Source organism: Macaca mulatta, chromosome 16, assembly GCF_049350105.2.
Source record: "Macaca mulatta isolate MMU2019108-1 chromosome 16, T2T-MMU8v2.0, whole genome shotgun sequence".
Lineage (NCBI taxonomy): Eukaryota > Metazoa > Chordata > Mammalia > Primates > Cercopithecidae > Macaca > Macaca mulatta.
In genome coordinates this window covers 19,859,233-19,885,912 of record NC_133421.1, presented here as the reverse complement: position 1 = coordinate 19,885,912, position 26,680 = coordinate 19,859,233, and the positions used below count along the sequence as shown (strand labels likewise).

General features: G+C 49.5%; 1 protein-coding gene across 1 annotated transcript in view; it reads left to right on the top strand.

Annotated features, from left to right (window-relative positions):
- TOP3A (DNA topoisomerase III alpha) overlaps window positions 1-26,680 on the top strand; it is a 40,569-nt gene extending 13,889 nt beyond the window's left edge. The window contains exons 9-19 of the mRNA XM_015118765.3: window positions 1,516-1,590; window positions 4,888-4,970; window positions 6,100-6,307; window positions 8,487-8,672; window positions 8,828-8,957; window positions 14,181-14,294; window positions 14,392-14,557; window positions 16,804-16,947; window positions 18,968-19,090; window positions 21,970-22,652; window positions 25,292-26,680. Of these exons, the coding sequence (XP_014974251.2) occupies window positions 1,516-1,590; window positions 4,888-4,970; window positions 6,100-6,307; window positions 8,487-8,672; window positions 8,828-8,957; window positions 14,181-14,294; window positions 14,392-14,557; window positions 16,804-16,947; window positions 18,968-19,090; window positions 21,970-22,652; window positions 25,292-25,470 (2,091 nt within the window). The 3' untranslated portion in view covers window positions 25,471-26,680. The remainder of the gene's footprint in view (window positions 1-1,515; window positions 1,591-4,887; window positions 4,971-6,099; window positions 6,308-8,486; window positions 8,673-8,827; window positions 8,958-14,180; window positions 14,295-14,391; window positions 14,558-16,803; window positions 16,948-18,967; window positions 19,091-21,969; window positions 22,653-25,291) is intronic.

Sequence of the window (26,680 nt, the reverse complement as noted above, 5' to 3'; positions counted from 1 at the left end):
TCTCTGTAACACTGCACAATTATTTGTTAAATAAAAAGACCACCAGCCGAGGTTTCATAGTGAAACCCCATCTTTACAAAAAAGAAAAAAATTAGCTGGGTGTGGTGGCACCTGCATATAGTTCCATCTACTTGGGAGGCTGAGGTGGGAGAATTGCTTGAGCTCAGCAGGTTGAGGCTGCAGTGGGCCATGATTATGCCGCTGCACTTCAGCCTGGGTAACAGAATGAGATACTGCCTCAAAAAAAAAAAAAAAGATCAACTTAAATAATAATAAAATATAAAAGTAAGTAATAAAAAGGCCCGCCCTGTTTCTCCTTCACTCGGATGTGGTACGGGACTACGTGGTGGGAGATGCACACTATGAAGTTGGTTTTAAGATTAAAGGTCTCTAGCTTGTATTGTATAATTTCTCCTATTTCTTTTTTTCTTTTCCCTGAGACAGAGTCTGGCTCTGTCGCCAGGCTGGAGTGCAACAGCACGATCTTGGCTCACTGCAACCTCTACCTCCTGGGTTCAGGCGATTCTCCTGCCTCAGCCTCCCCAGTAGCTGGCACTACAGGCATGCGCCAACACACCTAGCTAATTTTTGTATTTTTAGTAGAGATGGGTTTTCACCATGTTGGCCAGGATGGTCTAGCTCTCTTGACCTTGTGATCCACCTGCCTCAGCCTCCCAAAGTGGTGGGATTACAGGCGTGAGCCACCGCACCCGGCAATTTCTCCTGTTTCTAACTCTGTATTATCCTGAATTTTTTTTTTTTTTTTTTTTTTTTTTTTGAGACGGAGTCTTGCTCTGTCACCCAGGCTGGAGTGCTGTGGCCCGATCTCAGCTCACTGCAAGCTCCGCCTCCCGGGTTCCCGCCATTCTCCTGCCTCAGCCTCCCGAGTAGCTGGGACTACAGGCGCCCGCCACCTCGCCCGGCTAGTTTTTTGTATTTTTTAGTAGAGACGGGGTTTCACCGTGTTAGTCAGGATGGTCTCGATCTCCTGACCTTGTGATCCGCCCGTCTCGGCCTCCCAAAGTGCTGGGATTACAGGCTTGAGCCACCGCGCCCGGCCGAATTTTTTTTTTTTTAAAGGAGCACTGGGCCAAGCATGGTGGCTTATGGGAGTATTGCTTGAGCCCAGGACTTCTGGGCCAGACTGGGTAACATAGCAAGACCCCATCTCTGTATTTTAAACAAAACAACAACAGAAGGAGCACTGTGCATGTGTGCATAGAAAACTGTATTCAGGCAATGCATAGGCTGTTGGATTTCATAGTCTCTGGAGGAAGCACCTTAAGGCTTGTGAAATTGCCCTTCGCAATCTTGGTTTGAATGGGAAAGTAGTGATGGTGTCTATCTTGCTGTCAGCTACAAGCGACATTAAGTGGGCACTCTCCTAGGCTGTCACTGCAGGCCTAGCTGGTGGTCGTCAGTTTGATCTGGAAGGACTGGCATGGGCTATCCACAGGAAGGATGGGGATGATGCACTAACAGGTTAACATGGTCTTTTCTTTCCTGGCTTTCTAGGATCCCATGGCAACTGTGGTAGAGGTCAGATCTAAGCCCAAGAGCAAGTGGCGGCCTCAAGCTTTGGACACTGTGGTATGTTCCGGACAGGCTGTTTCAGGCACTGGGGAAACACTGTTTTGAGGCCGTGGTTCTACTGCCTAGACTGTGGCTTGGTGGAAGAAAATATCACCCATCACCAGGCCACACAAGAAAATGCTTGAGAAAGACACGGTCCTGCTTAGCCTTACTGTTTGTTTTTTTTATTTGTTTTGTTTTTGTAAACTCAGACTTCTGGGCTCAAGAGATCTCCCACCTCTGCCTCCCAAGTAGCTCGGACTATAGCCATGTGCCATGATGACCAGTTAATTATTTTTATAATTTTTTTGTAGAGACGGAATCTCACTATGTTGACCAGGCTGGTCTCAAACTCTTGACCTCAAGTGATTCTCCAGCCCCAGCCTCCCAAAGTACTGGGATTACAGGCATAAGCCACCACACCCAACCACTGCCTGGCCTCTTAATGGTTTTTTTTTTCTTTTTGAGATTTTTTTGAGATTTTTTTTTTGAGATGTTGCCCAGGCTGGAGTGCAATGGTGTGGTCTTGGCTTACCACAACTTCCGCCTCCCGGGTTCAAGCGATTCTCCTGCCTCAGCCTCCCGAGCAGCTGGGATTATAGGCATACACCACCATCAGGTGATCTGCCCACCTCAGCTTCCCAAAGTGCTGGGATAACAGGCGTGAGCCACCGCGCCTGGCTTTTTTGTTGTTGTTGTTGTTAACAACTGCGGCCGAGCGCAGTGGCTCAAGCCTGTAATCCCAGCACTTTGGGAGGCCGAGACGGGCGGATCACGAGGTCAGGAGATCGAGACCATCCTGGCTAACGTGGTGAAACCCCGTCTCTGCTACAAGATACAAAAAACTAGCCGGGCGAGGTGGTGGGCGCCTATAGTCCCAGCTGCTCAGGAGGCTGAGGCGGGAGAATGGCGTAAACCCGGGAGGCGGAGCTTGCAGTGAGCTGAGATCCGTCCACTGCACTCCAGCCTGGGCGACAGAACGAGACTCCGTCTCAAAAAAAAAAACAATTGCAATATAACTGCATTGCATGAGATTTGGGAAACAAAAAGAGGAAGACAACCATCCTTCCATAATTACTAGTATCTCTTCCAGTTTTTTAATATGCATGTTTTTACAGCATTATAACTAAAGTAGCTTGTGTTTTCCACGCAAGCATTTTTTCATGTTGCTGCATAATCTGTGTAAATATTACTTTAAATAATCTGCTATATGAACCTACTTTAGAACAGGGCTTCTCAAATTATTTGACCCCAGGAAGAGCCACCCTGACGGAACACAAGTCTGAGTAAATCACATTAGGAGTATGCCTTCTCAGTCACCACTTAGCAGGAAAATTTGGGATAGAATTACTATTAGAATTCACTCTGAAGGTTGGACGTACAGAACACTAAGGCTAACAAGCATGCAGGCTAAGAAGCACACAGGGACTGGTGGGCAGTGCATTCTTTGTCTTGGGCAAGCCACAGTAAATGTGTATATGTGTGGAGGGATTGCATGGGGGCAGTTATGCATTTTGTTTGCTTGTTTGTTTGTTTGTTTTTTGAGAGGGAGTCTTGCTCTGGTCGCCAGGCTGGAATGCAGTGGCGTGATCTCAGCTCACTGCAGCATCCATCTCCCGGGCTCAAGCGATTCTCCTGCCTCAGCCTCCTTAGTAGCTGGGACTACAGGTGCATGCCACCACACACAGCTAATTTTTATATTTTCAGTAGAGACGGGATTTCACCATGTTGGCCAGGATAGTCTCAATCTCTTGAACTCGTGATCTGCCTGCCTTGGCCTCCCAAAGTACTGGGATTAGAGGCATGAGCCACCACGCCCAGCTGCATTGATTTTATATAGTAGGCTTATGTTTTTTAGTCCTCACTGGTTAAGTATGCTTTAGTGTGACATATAGTCATCAGCACTGTTAACTTGTCACCTAGGGAAAAAAACATCTGTTATCCCCCAGGAGGCCTCCTGGGGTTTTCACCCTCCAGGAGAATTTACCAGGGCTTGGGTGGTGTTCCCAAAGTGTGGTTCTCAAGACTGTCTGTGTTTGAACAGTGTATTAGACGGCTTTGTTAAAAAATGTAGATTTCAGCCTGGGCACAGTGGCTCAGGCCTGTAATCCCAGCACTTTGGGAGGCTGAGGCGGGCAGATCACGAGGTCAGGAGATCGAGACCATCCTGGCTAACATGGTGAAACCCCATCTCTACTAAAAATACAAAAAATCAGCCAGGTGTGGTGGCAGGTGCCTGTATTCCCACCTACTCGGGAGGCTGAGGCAGGAGAATTGGCATGAACCCAGGAGGCAGCACTTACAGTGAGCCGAGATAGCGCCACTGCACTCCAGCCTGGATGACAGAGTGAGACTCCATCTGAAAATATATACATATATATATGTAGACTGGGCCAGAGGCGGTGGCTCACGCCTGTAATCACAACATGGCAAAACCCCGTCTCTACTAAAAATACAAAAATTTGCCAAGTGTGGTGGTGCTGTAATCCCAGCTACTTGGGAGGCTGAAGCAGGAGAATCACTTGGACCCAGGAGGTGGAGGTTGCAGTGGGCCGAGATCATGCCACTGCACTCCAGCCTAGGCTACAGGGTGAGACTCCGTCTCAAAAAAAAAAAAAATGGAGTTTTCGGCTGGGTATGGTAGCTCATGCTTGTGATCCTTGCATTTTGGGGGGTCAGAGAGGGAGGATTGCTTGAGGCCAGGAGTTCAAAATCAGCCTGCACAACATAGCAGCTTCCCCAGTGGTCAGGGCCCCAAATCTGCTGGCTTCCCAGTTGAGTCCTGCACACATTAAAGTCTGAGAACCACTAGGCTAGGATCTGACTCTGCCTGGCAGGCCCAGAAATTGTTGTTGGGCAATCTTTTTTTTTTTTTTTTTTTTTTTTTTTTTTGAGACGGAGTCTGGCTCTGTCGTCCAGGCTGGAGTGCAGTGGCCGGATCTCAGCTCACTGCAAGCCCCGCCTCCCGGGTTTACGCCATTCTCCTGCCTCAGCCTCCCGAGTAGCTGGGACTACAGGCGCCCGCCACCTCGCCCGGCTAGTTTTTGTATTTTTTAGTGGAGACGGGGTTTCACCGTGTTAGCCAGGATGGTCTCGATCTCCTGACCTCGTGATTCGCCCGTCTCGGCCTCCCAAAGTGCTGGGATTACAGGCTTGAGCCACCGCGCCCGGCCAGTTGGGCAATCTTTTCCGCTCTGTTTGACAGAAGCATCTGGAGTGACAGGGGCCAGATTTGACTGAAGATGAGTTGTGTATTTGAGTTGTGCTGCCTGACTCATGCAATACACCTAACATCCCTATTGACCCATTTCACAGGAGCTTGAGAAGCTGGCTTCTCGAAAGTTGAGAATAAATGCTAAAGAAACCATGAGGATTGCTGAGAAGCTCTACACTCAAGGGTAAATATTCTGGATTTGGGAGTAGAATTTGAACCGTCTTTATCAGGATGAAATATTTTAGAAATAGAGTTTATGGGCCAGGCGTGGTGGCTCATGCCTGTAATCCCAGCACTTTGGGAGGCTAAGGCAGGCAGATCATGAGGTCAAGAGATCAAGACCATCCTGGCCAACATGGTGAAACCCCGTCTCTACTAAAAATACAAAAATTAACTGGGCGTGGTGTGGTGGTGTGCGCCTGTAGTCCCGGCTACTGGGGAGGCGGAGGCAGGAGAATCATTTAACCCAGGAGGCGGAGGTTGCAGTGAGCTGAGATTGCACCACTGCACTCCAGCCTGGGTGACAGAGCGAGACTCAATCTCTGGGAGAAAACAAAAATTACAAATAGAGACTGGGTATGCTGGGTCACACCTGAAATCCAAGCACTTTAGGAGGCCTAGGCAGGAAGATCGCTTGAGCTCAGGAGTTCGAGACCAACCTGGGCAACATAGCAAAACCCTGTTTCTACAAAAAAGAAAAATTAGCCAGGCATTATGCCACACACTTATAGTCCTATCTGTTCAGGAGGCTGAGGCAGGAGGATTACTTTAGCTTGGGAGACGGAGGCCACAGTGAGCCAAGATCACGCTGCTATACTTCAGCCTGGGCACCACAGCAAGACTATCTCAAAAAGAAAAAACGAAAAACAAATAGAGTCCACATTACAGTTTTATTGGACAGCATTATTCTTTGTATACTCTAAGAAAAGTCTCGAAGCACACACTGGTGGAACTTGTCAGGGTCAGTGAGGCTCATGTGCTGCATCAGGGTTGGTCTGTCAGACTGACCCTCAGAGTGGCCAGTGACAAGCCCCAGGCTCTGAGGCTGCTGGCCTTTATCCTGTGCTGTGCTGCCCCTTTTGTTTCTCCTTTGGCTTCTTTGAGTGTCCTAGCGGGAGAGCCAGCTGCTTTTCACCCCATGAGTGGGTGCATCTCATCTCAGAACTTTTCTGAATCAGGTAACCCAGGTTGCCTTCAGTTGAGTTGGCTACATCAGATGAGTGTTTGTAGGTGTTAGTGGGTGCTTTCAGTTGTTTAATGACCAATCAGAGAGCCTAGCAATTTCTTTTTCTGTTTGTTTGCCTTGGTTTTAGGTACATCAGCTATCCCCGAACAGAAACAAACATTTTTCCCAGAGACTTAAACCTGACGGTGTTGGTGGAACAGCAGACCCCCGATCCACGCTGGGGGGCCTTTGCCCAGAGCATTCTAGAGCGGGGTGGTCCCACCCCACGCAATGGGAACAAGTCTGACCAAGCTCACCCTCCCATTCACCCCACCAAATACACCAACAGCTTACAGGTTGGTTTCTCTGAATGTGCTGCCTGCTGGAACCCAGAGGGAAGTGCTGGGGGTTGGTAGTAAGATTTGAATTTACTCTGTGGGCTGTGATTGTAAAAACAAGTGATCTTGAGATCTCTCTCATTTCGCTTGCTTTGATGAAAGACCCCTTCACCCTTCCCCGTGATGGGCCCCCGTCTTAATCCAGCCCCACCTCCCCACTCTCCGTCAGCTCCTGCTGCTTCCCTGCTAGTCCTTCATAGGCAACCTAGGTACCTCTCCTCCCCACACCACTGTGCAGACCCTTACCCCCACTGTGAGCCTTGTGGCCTTCCCAGTCCCTGGAACTAGAGAATTCTATCCATCCTCCCAAGGCTGGCTCAGTTTTGGTTGCCTCCTGAAACTTTGCTGCCACCCCAGTCGTGCCACCCCACATCATTGCAGTTTCCCACTCAGCTCTTCTTTTTTTTTTTTTTTTTTTTTGAGACGGAGTCTCGCTCTGTCGCCCAGGCTGGAGTGCAGTGGCGCGATCTCGGCTCACTGCAAGCTCCGCCTCCCGGGTTCATGCCATTCTCCTGCCTCAGCCTCCCGAGTAGCTGGGACTACAGGCGCCCACAACCGCGCCCGGCTAATTTTTTGTATTTTTAGTAGAGACGGGGTTTCACCGTGGTCTCGATCTCCTGACCTTGTGATCCGCCCGCCTCGGCCTCCCAAAGTGCTGGGATTACAGGCGTGAGCCACCGCGCCCAGCCCCACTCAGCTCTTCTTGTCTGTCTCAGTCATTTCTTCAGCCAGGGGCAGACTCTGCAGGCACAGGAGCCATTAGGCTTGTTTACATCTGTAGGCTTCGCACAAAGCTGGGGAAATCTTAGTCTTTTGTTCTTCTCCTCCTTCTTTTAATAACATATATTCTTTCTGATTTTAAAAATATGGCCAGGCGCAGTGGCTTACGCCTGTAATCCCAATACTTTAGGAGGACACGGCGGGTGGATCACGAGGTTGGGAAGTTGAGACTGTCTTGGCCAACATGGTGAAAACCTGTCTCTACTAAAAATACAAAAATTAGTTGGGCGTGGTGGCGTGTGCCTGTAGTCCCAGCTCTCAGGACGCTGAGGCAGAAGAATCACTTGAACCCGGGACGCGGAGGTTGCAGTAAACTGAGATTGCACCGCTGCACTCCAACCTGATGACAGAGTGAGACTCTGAAAAAAAAAAAATTAGGCCGGGTGCAGTGGGTCAAGCCTGTAATCCCAGCACTTTGGAAGGCCGAGACGGATCACAAGGTCAGGAGATCGAGACCATCCTGGCTAACACGGTGAAACCCCGTCTCTACTAAAAAATACAAAAAACTAGCCGGGCGCGGTGGCGGGCGCCTGTAGTCCCAGCTACTCGGGAGGCTGAGGCAGGAGAATGGCGTAAACCTGGGAGGCGGAGCTTGCAGTGAGCTGAGATCCGGCCACTGCACCCCAGCCCGGGCGACAGAGCAAGACTCCGTCTCAAAAAAAAAAAAAAAAAAAATTACATGTTCATTTTAGACAATTTAAGAGATACAAAAGATTATAAGGGAGGAAAAATTGCCTATTAAGCATGATATTTAACAATTTCAAAGATGTGCCATAATTTATTTTGCCAAATCTGTTTTTTATGTTTTTGATACTATAGTTAACATTTGTAGACATAAATATTTTTGTGGTTCTCCAGTTACTTCCTTTGAAGAGATCCGTAGAAGGGGAATTATTGGATATGTGTATAAATGTCTCATTTTGATAGAGTGAGACTCACTAAATCATTGATTACCTCATTGAAAATTACCCTGACAAATTACTGCTTAAACGTGTGCATGAAGTTGGGCTAAGGCCACCAGGTGCAGTGTTGCTGTGTCTCTTGTATTTGAGGAGTCTCTTGCCAACTTCTTATGCTTTCATCTTGTTTTCTGCTTAGATTGGGTTTACATCAAAGAACCACTCTGAAGGGGAAGATTACTCCCTTGCTTATCTTTGCCAGATTTGAGTTGTGAAAGTGTCAACCTAAACCTATCCTCTCCCCAGGACTTATTTGCCTGGCACTCCATGTTAGTGCAGGGCCTGAGGAGCAGTGTGGCCTCTTCTGTGCTGGACATTTGGCTAAGGCTACCAGTGATGCTCCTGTCCTTGAGAGGTGATATTCTAGGGGGAGTTTCAAACTCCTCGTTTCTTCCTAGGGAGACGAACAGCGACTGTACGAGTTTATTGTTCGCCATTTCCTGGCCTGCTGCTCCCAGGATGCTCAGGGGCAGGAGACCACAGTGGAGATCGACATCGCTCAGGAACGCTTTGTGGCCCACGGCCTCGTGATTCTGGCCCGAAACTATCTGGACGTGTATCCATATGATCACTGGAGTGACAAGGTGATCAAGAGTGGTTCCCAGGGAGAGGGAGGACAGTTGTGTTGCGAGTCCTGAGTTCTCTAGTGGAGCAGGACCGTGTTCCTTGAAATGAGGTTATTTTTTGCCTGAGTGTGATAATGGAATCATCTGACTGCTGCACCTGCCGTTCCCTGTAGATCCTCCCTGTCTATGAGCGAGGCTCCCGCTTTCAGCCCAGCACCGTGGAGATGGTGGATGGGGAGACCAGCCCGCCCAAGCTGCTCACCGAGGCCGACCTCATTGCCCTCATGGAGAAGCACGGCATTGGTCAGTGGCTCCTCTGGTTAACTCGCATCTCTTGAGCACTTACCGTGTACCAGGCACAGGTTTCCTCTAGTCTTCAAACCATTGTCTAATGCAGCTGCTGTATCTTTATCCCCATTTTATGGTTGAAATAAGGCTCAGAGAGGTTAAGAACTTACCTAAGTTCACAAAGTGTGTGTTATTAAAACCTGGTCTGAATACCTCCACAGTCAGTGCTCTTAAACCATGCACTGTGCTGTGCACGTAGTAAGAGACTTTTCCCATGGCTTTGAGGGCCCAACTGGGAGCACCCATTGGCCACATGAGGATTTGTTCTTTTGAATAAGAACAGCATGTAAGGAACCAACAATTAAAACTTAGGACAGTCATCATAAAATCTGTTTTCATTTTGAAGTGTCAGATCTGGCTTCTCCTTCCCATGTGGAGTACTGGGTGAGGGTGGCAGCTGTCTCTACAGGCCTGCACCCACACTGCTCAGTCAGGCTGCTCACGCTGGCCTCATGTATGTGCCAGGACCCTGCTGTTAGCTATGGGTGACTGGATTCTTAGCCTTTTGTTAAAGCATTTCCCATAATTGCTTAGGAATCAGAAACTAGGTTTTAATAAAACACTGGGCCAGAATTGTGTTATTCCCAATAAGTCCCATGGCTCAAGCTTTGCAGATAGGTCCTTGTAACTAATCTGCTGTCCCCTCCATTCGTTTTTCTCAAGGCTCTCAAGGGCTTTCTCTGGCAAGCCTAGTCCAGGAATACCAGCAGCACAGTGGAGGGGAAGCAGAGCTCTCTGGGCATGTGTTACATAAGCAGCTGCCTCACCCACAAAGGGAGTTTCTTAGGCCTGTGACTTAGGAAGCGGTGCTCCAGCGTGGAGTCCTTGACCATCACTAGGACATCCAGAAACCCTGCAGGCTTAGGTAAAATTAGTAGACGTTCACCCATCATGATTTATTTGATAAAAATGTATGAGGGCTGGATGCGGTGGCTCACACCTGTAATCCCAGCATTTTGGGAGGCCAAGATGGGTGAATCACTTGAGCCCAGGAGTTCAAGACCAGCTTGGGCAACACGGTAAAACCCCATCTTGCTGGGCGTGGTGGCTTACGCCTGTAATCCCAACACTTTGGGAGGCTGAAGTGGTTGGATCACCTGAGGAAGGGAGTTTAAGACCACCAGCCTGACCGACATAGTGAAACTCTTGTCTCTACTAAAAATACAAAAATTAGCCAGGCATGGTGGTGGACACCTGTAATCCAAGCTACTTGGGAGGCTGAGACAGGAGAATCGCATGAACTCGGGAGTTGGAGGATGCAGTGAGCCAAGATCGCACCACTGCACTCCAGCCTGGGTGACAGAGTGAGACTCCATCTCAAAAAAATAAACCATCTTGGCTGGGCGCGATGGCTCAAGCCTGTAATCCCAGCACTTTGGGAGGCCGAGACAGGCGGATCTGAGGTCAGGAGATTGAGACCATCCTGGCTAACACGGTGAAACCCCGTCTCTACTAAAAAATACAGAAAACTAGCCAGGTGAAGTGGCGGGCGCCTGTAGTCCCAGCTACTCGGGAGGCTGAGGCAGGAGAATGGTGTAAACCCGGGAGGCGGAGCTTGCAGTGAGCTGAGATCACGCCACTGCACTCTAGCCTGGAGGACAGAGTGAGACTCCGTCTCAAAAATAAAAAAAATAGGCCGGGCGCGATGGCTCAAGCCTGTAATCCCAGCACTTTGGGAGGCTGAGACGGGCGGATCACAAGGTCAGGAGATCGAGACCATCCTGGCTAACACGGTGAAACCCCGTCTCTACTAAAAAATACAAAAACTAGCCGGGCGAGGTGGCGGACGCCTGTAGTCCCAGCTACTCGGGAGGCTGAGGCAGGAGAATGGCGTGAACCCGGGAGGCGGGGCTTGCAGTGAGCTGAGATCCGGCCACTGCACTCCAGTCTGGGCGACACAGGGAGACTCTGTCTCAACAAAAAATAAAAATAAAAAATAAAAATAAAAATAAAAAAATAAAAAAAATAAACCATCTCTACAAAAAATTAAGTGCATGCCTATAGGTAGGGAGGCTGAGGTGGGAGGATCACTTGAGCCCGGGAGGCAGAGAGTGAGGTACACTGAGATTGAGCCACTGCACTCCAGCCTGGGCAACAGAGCGAGACCCTGTCTCAAAAAAAAAAAAAAAAACAAAACATGAGGCCCACAATAGTGAGAGCTTGGACTAAGCACCAGAGACACAAAGAAGAATAAGACCTCATTTTTTAACTTCTCAGTCTAACAGAAGAACCAAACCAACACATTGAATACAATGTAATGGGTTCTGCAGGGAGTAGGCAGGGAAGCAAATGTCATGGGTAGGCTGGCGTTTGAGCTGGACCAAAACTTCATAGTAAGACTGCTGGATCAACGAAGGGCAGCCCAGTGCAGGGCAGGCCTGAGGAAGGCACAGGAGCAGGAAAGCAAAAGCCTGCTGTAGCTGGATTGGGGGTGGTGGCCATAGAAGGTGTCTGGAAAGATGATCTAAGCCTGACTTTACAGGGCCTTGGCTTGCCCAGTTGAAGGGCTTAGATGGTGATACGTGGTCAGCAGGGAGTCTTCTAGGATTTCTAAGTAAAGGAACCACAGAGAGGTACACTTAACAAAAAAAAACACAAAATAATATTTTTAAAAGATTATTAACAGACTGGGCGTTGTGTCTCACACCTATAATCCCAGCACTTTGGGAGGCCAAGGCAGGGGGTCAGGAGTTCAAGACTTGAGGTCAGGAGTTCAAGAGCAGCCTGGACAATGTGGTGAAACCCCATCTCTACTAAAAATACAAAAAATTGATGGGTATGATAACTGACGCCTATAATCCTAGCTACCCAGGAGGCTGAGGCAGGAGAATTGCTTGAACCTGTGAGGCGGAGGTTGCAGTGTGCCGAGTTTACACCACTGCACTTCAGCCTTGGTGACAGAGACTCTGTCACACACACAAAAAAGATTATTAACAGTCTTATTTAGATACCGTACAGTTCATCTCTTTCAAATGTATAATTTACATTTTTTAGCATATTTACAAAGTTGTGCAGCTATCACCATAGTCAGGTTTTTGGGGTTTTTTTGTTTGTTTGTTTGTTTGTGATGGAGTTTTACTCTTATTGCTCCAGCTGGAGTGCAGTGGTGCAGTCTCGGCTCACTGCAACTTCTGCCACCCGGGTTCAAGCGATTCTCCTGCCTCAGCCTCCCCAGTAGCTAGGATTACAGGCACGCACCACCACACCCAGCTAATTTTTGTTATTTTTAGTAGAGACAGGGTTTCACTATGTTGGCCAGGTTTGCCTACTTTAGTTATTTCCTATAAAGAGCCAGGCACAGTGGCTCACACCTGTAATCCAGCACTTTGGGAGGCCAACGTGGCAGATCACTGGAAGTCAGGAGTTCGAGACCAGCTTCGCCAACATGGTGAAACACTGTCTCTACTAAAAATGAAAAAATTAGCTGGGTTTGGTGGCAGGTGCCTGTAATCCCAACTACTCGGGAGGCTGAGGCAAGATAATCGCTTGAACCCGGAAGATGGAGGTTGCAGTTGATGGACACTTGAGTTGTTTCTAGTCTTTGGCTATTATAAATAATCCTGCTGTGAACAGTTTTGTACAAGGTTTTGTGTGGACGTGTGTTTTCATTTCTCTTGGGTAGACTTAGGAGTGGGATTGCTGGTTTTTTTTTTTTTTTTTTGAGACGGAGTCTCGCTGTGTCGCCCAGGCTGGGGTGCAGTGGCGCGATCTCGGCTCACTGCAAGCTCCGCCTCCTGGGTTCACGCCATTCTCCTGCCTCAGCCTCCTGAGTAGCTGGGACTACAGGCACCCGCCACCACGCCCGGCTAGTTTTTTGTATTTTTAGTAGAGACGGGGTTTCACCATGTTAGCCAGGGATGGTCTCGATCTCCTGACCTCGTGATCCACCCGCCTCGGCCTCCCAAAGTGCTGGGATTACAGGCTTGAGCCACCGCGCCCGGCCACGGGATTGCTGGTTTACATGGTAACTCTACATTTAACATTTTTAGGAACCAGTACACTTTTTTTTTTTTTTTTTTCTGAAGTGGCTGTACCATTTTTTGTTTCCACCAGCAAGGCACTAGGATTCCGGTTCATCCACATCCTTACTTAGTATTATCTCTCTTTTTGATTTTGCCGGTAGGTGTGAACTGCTATTTCATTGTTTTGTTTTTTTTGTGTATGTTTTTGTTTTTTTTAGAGGCGGAGTCTCACTCTCGCCCAGGCTGGAGTACTGTGGCACAATCTCGGCTCACTGCAAGCTCCACCTCCTGGGTTCACACCATTCTCCTGCCTCAGCCTCCGGAGTAGCTGGGACTACAGGCGCCCGCCACCACGCCAGGCTAATTTTTTGTTGTTGTTTTTTTTTTGTATTTTTAGTAGAGATGGGGTTTCACCATGTTAGCCAAGATGGTCTTGATCTCCTGACCTTGTGATCTGCCCACCTCAGCCTCCCACAGTGCTGGGATTATAGGCATGAGCCACTGTACCCACACCCGGCCCTTTTTTTTTTTTTTTTTAAGACGGAGTCTCACTCTGTCACCCAGGCTGGAGTACAGTGGCGCAATCTTGGCTCATTGCAGCCTCTGCCTCCTGGGTTCAAGTGATTCTCCTGCCTCAGCCTCCTGAGCAGCTGGGACTACAGGCGCATGCCGCCACACCCAGCTAATTTTTGTATTTTTGATAGAGATGGGGTTTCACCATGTTGGCCAGGCTGGTCTCGAACTCCTGACGTCAGGTGATCTGCCCACTTTGGCCTCCCAAAGTGCTGCAATTACAGGCATGAGCCACTGTTCCCAGCCTTCACTGCAGTTTTAATTTGCATTTTCTTCATGGCAGAGCTACATTTTGAAAGATCCCTTTAGCCACAGCTTAAAGAATAGTTAGGGTAGAGGAAGAGACTAGAAATAGGGACACAAGCTGCAACTGTGGCTTGGACATATGGGGAGGAGAATTTTTAAAAGGAGCTTTGAAGCTGGAATTGACAGCTTTCCTGAGTAATGGGATGTGAGGGAGCAAGAGAGTTGAGGTTGCCATTGCGATTTCTTGAATGAGCTATATGGGAATGAAGTGAAGGCATCTTACCTATATAGGCTGTCCAGGCAAAGGAGGGGTTCCGGAGTGAGCAAGGTGCCCATGCGCCACCCGGGTGGAGCTATTGTCAGTATTACCTCAGAGTAACCAGCAAATGGCTTCCAGGTACGGATGCCACTCATGCGGAGCACATCGAGACCATCAAAGCCCGGATGTACGTGGGACTCACCCCAGACAAGCGGTTCCTCCCTGGGCACCTGGGCATGGGACTTGTGGAAGGTAAGGGAGGACAGAGCTTGCAGTGGGTAGTGGGTGGTGTCGCCCAAGTCCCTGAGGGTCTCAGGTGGGCCCTCACTGAGCTTGACTTTCCCTGCAGGTTATGATTCCATGGGCTATGAAATGTCTAAGCCTGACCTCCGGGCTGAGCTGGAAGCTGATCTGAAGCTGATCTGTGATGGCAAGAAGGACAAATTTGTGGTTCTAAGGCAGCAAGTGCAGAAATACAAGCAGGTTTTCATCGAAGCGGTGGCTAAAGCAAAGAAGTGAGTCCTTAAAAGAAATAGAGATGGGGTCTTACTATGTTGCCCAGGCTGGTCTTGAACTCCTGGCCTCAAGAGATCTTCCCACCTCAGCCTCCCAAAGTGCAGGGATTACAGGCGTGAGCCACTGCATCTGGGCCAGTCAGAGTTCTTACCCCTGCCAGATTCATCCTCACCACTGGCCTCCTGGCCTAGGGGTTTTCCACATACCCCTTTCTTTGGACTTTCTTCTCCGGTTCCTTTACAGCTCTCCATAGAGCTTTGTCATTATACAAACAGTAATCGGAACTGTCTCCTCCAGTTATTCTGAACTATTAGCTTTATAAATACCATTCTCTTGATTTTAATTATCTTTTTTTTTTTTTCTGCTTTCATTACATGACAAATTAATTATGTTGAGTTAGGCAACAAAGTCTTTTAAATCAGTAAACCCAAGTGCTGGAGTGTGATCCATTTATTTTCTGGAGCATTTAGAGGTGGATATTTAGCAAGCAGCATGTATGTATTTTGTTAGAAATGATGTGTTTTCTACCTGTGATGCTATGATTTATAATAAGATATATATATTTGGACTTCATTTTCTGATACTCTTGGAATTTTTTAAGTGCTGTGTCTGTTGTATACGAATGAGATGACTAGTGGCTGAGGGCTCCTGGGTAGCCTCGGGATCGGTCTGGTTGTCAGGGAACCAACCCTGTGATTAGAAGGTTGGTACTTTGAGTCCCACCCCTACCTCAGGAAGAGCAGAGGGGCTGGAAGTTGAGTTGATCACACATGGCCAGTGATTTGTCAATCATGCCTAAGTAATAAATCCTCCATAAAATCCCCAAACAAGGGCCGGGCACGATGGTTCATGCCTGTAATCCCAGCACTTTGGGAGGCTGAGGCGGGCAGATCACGAGGTCAGGAGTTCAAGACCAGCCTGGCCAACATAATGAAACCCCGTCTCTGCTAAAAAAAAAAAAAAAAAAAAAAAAATTAGCCAGGCATGGTGGTGCATACCTTGTAGTCCCAGCTACTCTTGAGGCTGAGGCAGGAGAATTGCTTGAACCTGGAAGGTGGAGGTTGCAGTGAGCCGAGATTACACCAGTGCAGCCCAGCTTGGGCAACAGAGTGAGACTTAAAAAAAAAAAAAAAAAAAAAAAAACACCCAAACAGTTGGGTTTGGGGCACATCCAAATAGCTGAACAGGTAAAGATTCCTGGAGGGTGCGTGTTTGGGAGAGGGCATGGAAGCTACTCCTTCCCCACATCCCTTGCTCTGTGAGCCACTCTTGAGTTATTCAAACCAAGGAGGGGGTCTGAGGAACCCCAGGTTACAACCAGTCATTCAGAAGCACAAGTCACACCCTGGGATTTGTGACTGACATCTGAGGGGATTGGGGGAGCAGTCTTCTGGGACTGAGCCCTTAACTGTCAGATGGATCTCCAGGTGCATAGTGTCAGAATTGAATTGAATTAGAGGATGTCCAACTGGTGTCTGGCGGGAGAGTTGCTTGGTGTGTGGGGAAAACGCCCACACATCTGGTGTCTGATGCGTGTTGTGAGACTGTAATAGAAAGTAACGGTTTGTTATTTCCTATTCTTCAGACTACCGCATGCTAGTTGTGAAAAGGCAGGCATGAGCTAGTTTAAACTTAATGCAGACAGACACTCCTGGTCTGTACATGGACCCTGTGCAGTTTTACTTTTTTGTTTGTTTGTTTTTATTTGAGACGGAGTTTCGCTCTTGTTGCCCAGGCTGGGGTGCAATGGTGTGATCTCGGCTCACCGCAACCTCTGCCTCCTGGGTTCAAGCAATTCTGCCTCAGCCTCCTGAGTAGCTTGGATTACAGGCCTGCACTACCACACCTGGCTGATTTGGTATTTTTAGTAGAGATAAGGTTTCACCATGTTGGTCAGGCTGGTCTTGAACTCCCAACCTCAGGTGATCCACCCGCCTCAGCCTCCCAGAGTGCTGGGATTACAGGCGTGAGCCACCACGTCCGGCCCAGTTTTACTTTTTAATGTGGGCTGGTGACAAGCAGAAGCATCTGCCTGTATCTGGACTCTCCTCCCAGGAGTTGGTTTGGCACCAGGGCCCATGGTGAGCTTAGTCTTCTCTGTTTGCCATCTGTTCTCTGCAGGAGGCCTGCGGCTCACTGACTAGCTGGTTCCCAAGGTCACGCCTGTTGTGTGCACATAAGAGTGTTGTAGGTGCCTTTGCAGCGATTGCCGGCTGATGGGTGTCTGTCTTTGCCTTTTCTTCAGATTGGATGAGGCCTTGGCCCAGTACTTTGGGAATGGGACAGAGTTGGCCCAGCAAGAAGAGATCTACCCAGCCATGCCAGAGCCCATCAGGAAGTGCCCACAGTGCAACAAGGACATGGTCCTCAAGACCAAGAAGAACGGCGGGTCAGTACGTCGCCTTCTGCCCCCACCTCTGCTCCCCAGCACCTGCAGTGTCAGCCACAGCTCGAAAGGCCCTGCCATTTCACTCCATGGAATCTTTCAAGGCAGGCCTGTGGTTGCCAACCTGCAGGCAAGGTGTTGACCTAGAAGCATAGCAGGATGGGATCAGGCCTTTGAGGTGTAAAGCACTATGGCAATTCAGAGCAGGTGGACAACCGAGTGATAGTGGGGTTTTTTGGTCCCCTGCGGGTAGGACATCGTATACCCAATGGAACACATGGAAGAGCATGAGCTTCAGATCTAGGTAGGTCTGGGTTCAAATGCCACTTCTGCCGCATATAAGCGGTGTGGCCTGAAGCAAGTTACTTACCTGCTCTGAGCCCCAATTTCTTTTGTAAAACAAGGTCAGTACTCACAAGACTGTGTTAAGGGTGAGGATTTGGTGAAAACGGTCAGGACTATATATATAGCACATTGCCTGATGTGTTGTAGATACTCAGCAGATACTACTTTTCTTCTCTCCTAGTTTTAGTTCTGAATGGGGCCTGAAAATCTACTTTAAATATAGTAGATCCAAGTGGGCAATTTAGCCTCACATCAGGTTGTTCAAGCCAGTGACTGGCCACTGGACGAAGTTCACAGGGAAAGACGTGCTGGAGGGGTGGCGGCCATCATCAGGTGCCATCCCTCACTGGCATGATGCAGGGTGGTGCTCTGTAAGCGTTACCTCATCCCATTCTCATAACTACCCTGCAAGGCAGGGATTTTTATGCAGCTTAGAGGGCTGAGGTGCTTGCTTGGAGTCAAGCAGCCGTGGTGGGCAGCAAAGGCAGAGTTTGAAACCAGGTTTACACCGCCTTTCTCCCTCCTGCCTGACCCACCTGGGGCTGCTGCGGTCCTTGCTGCTGAATAAGAAAGGAGGTTTCTTGACTCCTCACCTCCAGCCATCATTAACCTGGCTGGCCCAAGTGAAGAGAAGGCCACCCACGCTCTCAGAAACACGAGGTCTAAGGGCCAGACCTGGAAGCAGGTGTCAGGGCTCACGTCACTCACAGACAGAAGCCAGTGCCACTCTAGGCTTAGCCCAATGACTGAATGGGCCTATATTTCAGCACTTAATAAATGACATTGATGGGTTTTCCTTACCATCGGTAGGTTATTGGATTAGTACTCATTGGAATATAAGGACAGAGAATAACTACTTTTGTTTTAGCTGTGAATTCTCCACTTCTCTGGATTGGAGAATTATTATTCTTTTGTTCTTCTGTTGTTATTTTGTAATGCTTCTCTGAGTTCCTCCAGAAGGTCAGGAGATTGTCTTGTGGGATTTGCCACTCCAGGGTTTATCCGATAATTTCCATTTCTGAGACTGTAAATTTCTTATTTAAATGATTGGAGTTCAGGGCTTTTTTTTCTTCATAGTGTACCCAGGCACACTCATGAGGAATTTGTAAATCACATGCATATTGGCTAGTCAAACCCTAATGTTTCATGACTGCAAGGTGTTGAAAAACATTGGCCAGGAGAGACAGGGATGGGATGGATTGGGTAGTGGGTGGGGTGTAGATGTTGCGGGTGAGGCTCTGTCACACACAGATGGGTTTCCATTCCTGGCTCCCGTCTCCACACGCATGCATGTCTCTGGGCAGGTTTCCAGCCCACATCAAGCCACCGTTTACTCACATGCAAACTGAGGGGCTCCCTGACACTGCCCAGACTTGGCACGAGGCAGAAAGGCAAGAATGTGTGAGTGCACAGCACAGAGCCCCTGGCGTCACCTTGGTTGGTTGTCAGTTTTCTAAATAGAAAGCAGGGTCAGCAATAGCTGCTTTGTGCTTTTGGGATGTGAGAAGGCTCATTTTCCCCAATCAATTCAATATGAGTGCTTGTGTATCCAGTTAAGTGTCATCCAGAAAAGGGAATGTTGTCCTCGGTCAGCTGAGAAAAGGCTGCCTCAGCTGATGGCCAACAGCTGAGAGCGTCCCCTGCACTCCTACCATCTGACATGGCACCTTGTCCCCAGGTTCTACCTCAGCTGCATGGGTTTCCCGGAGTGTCGCTCAGCCATGTGGCTTCCTGACTCGGTGCTGGAGGCCAGCAGGGACAGCAGCGTGTGTCCAGTTTGTCAGCCACATCCTGTGTACAGGTGAGCTGGGCGCTTGAGTCAGGCGCCGCCTCTGGAGTGTGTACACCACGGCGCCCATCTTTCCCTTGCTCCTGTCAGAACCCAGAGAGGAGTGTCGGGGATTCCACTCAGGCCCTGCAGGGGCGTAGCTGTGTTCTGCAGCAGCCAGGTAGGCAGGCCCGATCCGGTTCTGTTGTGTTCCACGCTGTCACTGCTTTGGCAGGTATGACCCTGTTTGGAGTAGGCCATGGGCAAAGAACCATGAAGGCCTGTTTCCCTGCCCTCTCCATATAGATCATTGTTACAGAAGGCTTAGGAAATTATTTGCATATTAAATACAACATCCAAGCTTAGGCTACATAGCAAGACCCCATCTCTAAAAAGAAAAAAAAATTTTTTTTTTTTTTTTTTAAGACAGAGTCTCACTGGGTTGCCAGGCTGGAGTGCAGTGGTGCAATCTTGGCTCACTGCAACCTCCGCCTTCTGGGTTCAAGCAATTCTCCTGCCTCAGCGTCCTGAGTAGCTGGGATTATAGGCATGTACCACTATTCCTGGCTACTTTTTGTATTTTTAGTAGAGACAGGGTTTCATTGTGTTGGCCAGGCTGGTCTCGAACTCCTGGCCTCAAGTGATCCACTCACCTCGGCCTCCCAAAATGCTGGGATTATAGGTATAAGCCACTGTGCCTGGCCAAAAAATTTTTTAAATTAGCCAGATGTGGTGACATATGCCTATAGGCCCAGCTGCTCAGGAGGCTGAGGCAGGAGGATCGCTTGATCCCAGAGGTCTAGGCTGTGGTGAGCCATGATTTCACCACTGCTCTCCAACCTGGATGACAGAGCCAGATCTGTCTCTAGAAATAAATGAATAGCCTGAGCGCAGTGGCTCAGGCCTGTAATCCCAGCACTTTGGGAGGCCAAGACGGGCAGATCACGAGGTCAGGAGATCGAGACCATCCTGGCTAATACGGTGAAACCCCGTCTCTACTAAAAATACAAAAAGCCAGGCGTGGTGGCGGTCGCCTGTAGTCTCAGCTACTCAGGAGGCTGAGGCAGGAGAATGGCATGGACCTGGGAGGCGGAGCTTACAGTGAGCCCAGATCGCGCCACTGCACTCCAGCCTAGGTGACAGACCGAGACTCCGTCTCCAAAAAAAAAGAAAGAAATGAATAAATAAATTACTTAAGTTCCTCTAGAAAGTGCACAGCCCTAGAACAAGACAGTAGTTCTCAAACCTCTTGGTCACCAGTCCCCTAACACTCTGAAAGATCATTGAGGAGCCCAGAGAGCTTTTATTGTTGGCGGTTGATCAGTATGTACCATATGTGAAATTAAAGTGGAAACATCTTTCAAAATATTCAGTAATTTGGCCAGGCACAGTAGCTCACGCCTGTAATCCCAGCACTTTGGGAGGCTGAGGCGGGCGGATCACAAGGTCAAGAGATCAAGACCATCCTGGCCAGCATGGTGAAATCCTGTCTCTACTAAAAGTAGAAAAAATTAGCTGGGCGTGGTGGCATGCGCCTGTAGTCCCAGCTACTTGGGAGGCTGAGGCAGGAGAATCGCTTGAACCCGGGAAGTGAGGGTTGCAGTGAGCCGAGATCATGCCACTGCACTCCAGCTTGGGCAACAGAGTGAGACTGTCTCAAAAAAAAAAAAAAAATTAATGATTTATTTCTAGCAAATGCATTGCATACTACCGTAAATACTGTGTTTTTTAGGGTAATAAAATACTTATTTTCCAAAGCAAAATAACAATGACATGAATGACATTGTTTTACATTTTGCAATTTGTATGTCTGGCTTAATAGAAGAGAGCTAGATTCCCATATCTGCTTCTGCAGTCAGTCTGCTGAGTCATTGCATGTGCTGGCACCTCTGGGAGACTCCATTTTATACACATGGAAGAATAAGAGCAAAATAGACATAACCTCTTAGAATTTCTTTTTCTTTTTTTTTTTTTTTTTGAGACAGAGTCTTGCTGTGTCGCCAGACTGGAGTGCAGTGGCGCAATCTCGGCTCACTGCAACCTCTGACTCCCAGGTTCCAGAGGTTCTCCTGCCTCAGCCTCCTGAGTAGCTGGGACTACAGGCACGTGCCACCACGCCCAGCTAATTATTGTATTTTTAGTAGAGATGGGGTTTCACCATATTGGTCAGGATGGTCTCAATCTCTTGACCTCGTGATCCACCTGCCTCGGCCTCCCAAAGTGCTGGGATTATAGGCATGAGCCACCATGCCCGGCCTTAGAATTATTATAAAAATCTTTGTGTGGGTGACAGAGTCTTCACTGTGTCACCCAGGCTGGAGTGTCGTGGCACAATTTCAGCTCACTGCAACCTCCACTGCCCGGGTTGAAGCGATCCTCCTGTCTCAGCCTCTCAAGTAGCTGGGACTACAGACACATGCCAGCATGCCCAGCTAATTTTTTTAGTATTTTTAGTAGAGACAGGGTTTCACCATGGTGGTCAGGCTGGTCTCGAACTCCTGACCTCAAATGATCCACCCGCCTCTGCCTCCCAAAGTGCTGGGATTACAGGCATGAGCCACCACGCCCGGCCTATAAAATAGTTTTGCATTCTCCTTGGAAGGGCTTAGGCACCCTGGAACCACACTTGGAGAACTGCTGATATAGAGACATGGAACTTCTCAGAGGTGTTTTTATTTTAGTGAATTACTGGGATCTTAGATTTCATCTGCACTGCTTCCCACTGTCCATTCCTGTGATGACTGGCAAGGGCTTGTAGTGGGCTGACAGAGGGCCTCACAGGGGACTTGCGTGGGCTTCCTGATGCATAAGGAATGGTGGAGAGAGGCCTAGGGCTAAAGCAGCCCTCAGTGGACTAAGGAGAAGCTGGCACCTGGTTGTTAATGTTTTTTCCCATCTTCTGGCCTCACTAGGTTGAAGTTAAAGTTTAAGCGCGGTAGCCTTCCCCCGACCATGCCTCTGGAGTTTGTTTGCTGCATCGGTGGATGCGACGAGACCCTGAGGGAGATCCTGGACCTGAGATTTTCACGGGGCCCCCCCAGGGCTATCCAGCCCTCTGGTCACCTGCAGGCTAGCCAGTCTCTGAACAGGATGGACAATAGCCAGCACCCCCAGCCTGCTGACAGCAGACAGACTGGGCCCTCAAAGGCTCTGGCCCGGACCCTCCCACCACCCACAGCTGCTGGTGAAAGCAATTCTGTGACCTGCAACTGTGGCCAGGAGGCTGTGCTGCTTACTGTCCGTAAGGAGGGCCCCAACCAGGGCCGGCAATTCTTTAAGTGTAACGGGGGTAGCTGCAACTTCTTCCTGTGGGCAGACAGCCCCAATCAGGGAGCAGGAGGGCCTCCCGCCTCGGCATATAGACCCCTAGGCGGCTCCCTGGGACGCCCACCAGGCCCAGGGATCCACCTGGGTGGGTTTGGCAACCCTGGTGATGGCAGTGGTACTGGCACATCCTGCCTGTGCAGCCAGCCCGCCGTCACACGGACTGTACAGAAGGATGGGCCCAACAAGGGGCGCCAGTTCCACACGTGTGCCAAGCCGAGAGAGCAGCAGTGTGGCTTCTTCCAGTGGGTCGATGAGAACACCGCTCCAGGTGAGGCAGGGAGGGGCATGGGAATCCCTGCCTTGGGTTTTCAGGTATCTACCTCAGAGAAGACTGGGGACAGCAGAAAGAAGGCAAGGCAGGGTCATGGTGGGATTGGGAAGGGCACCTGGGCTGCCTTGCACCTCTGTTTCCTCACTTGATCACTTTCAGCAAGGTGATGATTGTACAGTCCTCATTCTAGATTAAAGGGTAGCTACCAATAATGGTGTCATTTGCCCTATGCCTGGCACTGTGCTAAGTATACTTCCTATGCATCTTCCATCCTCATCGGGTAAGCATTATGATCACAATTTTACTTACAAGTGAGAAAGGTGAGACCCAGACACATGAAGTGGGCGTTGCTCAGAGTCCCATAGCAACAGACACCAGAATGAGGACATAGGCCTTCCCAAATGGCCTTGTGCCCTTGCAGCTGTCGTGACCCTTGGCAGACCATAAGCATCAGCCTCATTTCTTTTTTTTTTTTTTTTTTTTTTTTTTGAGACTGAGTTTTGCTCTTGTTGCCCAGGCTGGAGTGCAATGGTGCGATCTTGGCTCACTGCAACTTCCACCTCCCGGGTTCAAGTGATTCTCCTGCCTCAGCCTCCCACATAGCTGGGATTACAGGCATGCACCACCACGCACAGCTAATTTTGTATTTTTAGTAGAGACATGGGTTTCACCATGTTGGTCAGGCTGGTCTCGAACTCCTGACCTCAGGTTATCTGCCTGCCTTGGCCTCCCAAAGTGCTGGGATTACAGGCGTGAGCCACCATGCCCGGCCCAGCCTCATTTCTTCAGATAAAGACACCAACCCCGATGATATTTAGGAACCTGCCCAGGGTGACACAGCTTAGGCCAATGTCCGGGAACTGGGTGTCATGAGAAGTGGCACCTAGACATTGCATCAAGTTGAGTGGTGTAGGTGGAGGCATTTTGAATGGTTCCTCCTGCTCCAGTGCACAGCAGAGCTTAATTAAGTAGCTGAGAATGACCCAAAGGCCTAGTGGGAGCTTTGGAGTTGGGCGAATCTGGTTCCAAAGCTCAGCAGTATAACCTTGAACAAATGACTTAGCCTCTCTGCCTCAAGTTTGCTCAACAAGATGGCCCCTGCCTACATTCATAGGATTCCTGTTTTAGAAAGGAGTTTAGTCTCAGACTATGATTCTTATACATGTGTCACCAGCCCGGCATGCACAGGAAGAACCCAGAGGCTTGGTAAAAACTGTGGGACTTGGAACTGGCTACTAGTGCCAGTGGGGCCCAGAGATGGCCATTGCAGTGAGAGGCCCACATTTGAAGTGAGATGCAGTCTGGCCTCTTGTCTCCCCACTTGGAAGGACATGGTATCTGACCCCCAGACTGGCTGGCTGACTGTCCTGGGTAAATGGGCAGCTGGTCTGGAAAGGCCCATTGAGGGACAGGAAGGGGTCGCAGGTTGCTGGTCACAGGCTGCTTGTCTTTCCCACCCCACCACACAGATCAGCTTGCTTGGGTTTCTGCCTCTGTAAAAAGCTCAGCACGAAGTGATGCCAGTGTCCACTCACCAAGTGAGTGTGGGATGATGTCTCCAGGAGCTTAGGATTCTTGAGGGAGAGGTGTCAGGTAACATAAGGCAGCAGGCATATCGCACCTCAACCTTACAGAGTTGGACACAGTGTGAAGGGAGGCTGGCTGGTGGGGTGTACGTGGCTGTGTAAAAGTTGATTCAGCCAGCCGGGTACGGTGGCTCACGCCAGTAATCTAAGCACTTTGGGAGGCCGAGGCAGGCAGATCATGAGGTCAGGAGATTGAGACCATCCTGGGTAACACGGCGAAACCCTGTCTCTATTAAAAATACAAAAAATTAGCCAGGCATGGTGGTGGGTCCCTGTAGCCCCAGCTACTCGGGAGTCTGAGGCAGGACAATGGCGTGACCCCAGGAGGCGGAGCTTACAGTGAGCCGAGATTGCGCCACTGCACTCTAGCCTGGGCGACAGAGCCAGACTCCGTCCCAAAAAAAAAAGTTGATTCATCCATATCATCTGCTGCTACATTTTTTATTTTTTTATTTTTTTTTGAGACAGGGTCTCGCTCTGTTGCCCAGGCTGGAGTGCAGTGGTGTGATCACAGCTCACTGCAGCCTCCCAGGCTCAGGCATCCTCCCACCTCAGCCTCCCAAGTAGCTGTGACCACAGGCATGCACCATACCTGGCTAATTTTTACTTTTTTTTTTTTTTTTTTTTTTTGAGACGGAGTCTCGCTCTGTCCCCAGGCTGGAGTACAGTGGCTGGATCTCAGCTCACTGCAAGCTCCGCCTCCCGGGTTCGCGCCATTCTCCTGCCTCAGCCTCCTGAGTAGCTGGGACTACAGGCGCCCGCCACCGTGCCCGGCTAGTGGTTTTTTTTTTGTATTTTTTGGTAGAGACGGAGTTTCACCATGTTAGCCAGGATGGTCTCGATCTCCTGACCTCGTGATCTGCCCATCTACATTTTTTTAGTCAGGGTTTCGCCATGTTGCCCAGGCTGATCTTGAACTCCTGGGCTCAAGCAATCCTCCTGCCTCGGCTTCCTAAAGTGCTGGGATTACAGGCATGAGCCACTGTGTTCAGGACTTGCCACTTCTGCATGTCAGTTCTAACCTCAGTCCTCCCCTGACTCTCCCCACAGGGACTTCTGGAGCCCCGTCCTGGACAGGAGACAGAGGAAGAATCCTGGGGTTGGAAGCCAGAAGCAAAAGGCCCCGGGCCAGTTCCTCAGACACGGGGTCCACAGCAAAGAAACCCCGGAAATGCAGCCTTTGCCACCAACCTGGACACACCCGTCCCTTTTGTCCTCAGAACAGATGAGCTCAGGGTAGGGTAGAGAGCGCCACTTTCTCAGACCTGTCTCCTTTGTGTTGGGAAATGAGTTAACCAGGACCAAGTGGCCATTTAGTGTCCTGGAAACTTGGAGGACAGTGTTGGCCTTTGGAGTCGGGCCTTTTTGTGTTAAGGGGCACAAGGTCCAGACCACTGTGGAGCAGGCCAGCTCTGTTGGACAGTGGCCCTCTTCCCAAGCCTCAGAAGTGACCATAGCCACTGCTGAAAAGTCACGCAGCTGCTCCCTCGGACCCCCCAAGGGTGGTTGCTGTTAGCAGAGGATTGGTGCAGTCCTAGCTGAAGCCCACTGTGTGCCAAAGGAAGAAGCTCCCAGGACTGCTTCCTTCACCTCCAGAAAGCCCCAGGTGAGCCGGCAGCACTCATGGGGCAGGCCATGTCCAAGCTGCCCAGGACTTCTCTCATAGATGTCCTGAGAAGGACGGTGTAATACAAGGAAGTGGCTGTGGTAACACTGATCCGGCAGAAGAAGCTTCATTCCCTCTTTAGTTAAGCCAGGACACCCAGAATTCATTGCCTTAATAAAGAACCCAGGCTGGGTGCAGTGGCTTACGCCTGTAATCTCAGCGCTTTGGGAGGCTGAGGTGGGTGGATTGCCTGAGCTCAGGAGTTGGAGACCAGCCTGGGCAACACGGTGAAGCCCTGTCTCTCCTAAAATACAAAAAATCAGCCAGGCGTGGCGGTATGTGCCTGTAGACCCGACTACTCAGGAGGCTGAGGCAGGAGAATTGCTTGAACCCAGGAGGCAGAGGTTACAGTTAGCCGATATTGTGTCACTGGACCCCAGCCTGGGTGACAGAGCGAGACGCAGTCTCAAAAAAAATTTAAAAATTAAAAAAAATAAAAGAATCCAACCCCAACGGGGCGTGGAGGCTCACACCTAATCTAGCACTTGGGGAAGTCAAGGCTGGAGGATTGCTTGAGGTCGGGAGTTGAAGACCAGACTGGGCAACATAGTTAGACCTTCTCTCTATTATTAAAGATACAGCCAAGCACAGTTGTACATGCCTTTAGTCCCAGCTGCTCAGGAGGCTGAAGTGGGAGGATCCTTTGAACCCAAGAGTTTGAGGCTGCAGCAAGCCATGATCACACCACTGCACTCCAGCCTGGGTGACAGAGCAAGACCTTGTCTCTCAGACTTTTTGTTTTAAATAAATAATCCAACCTTTTTTTACTCTGA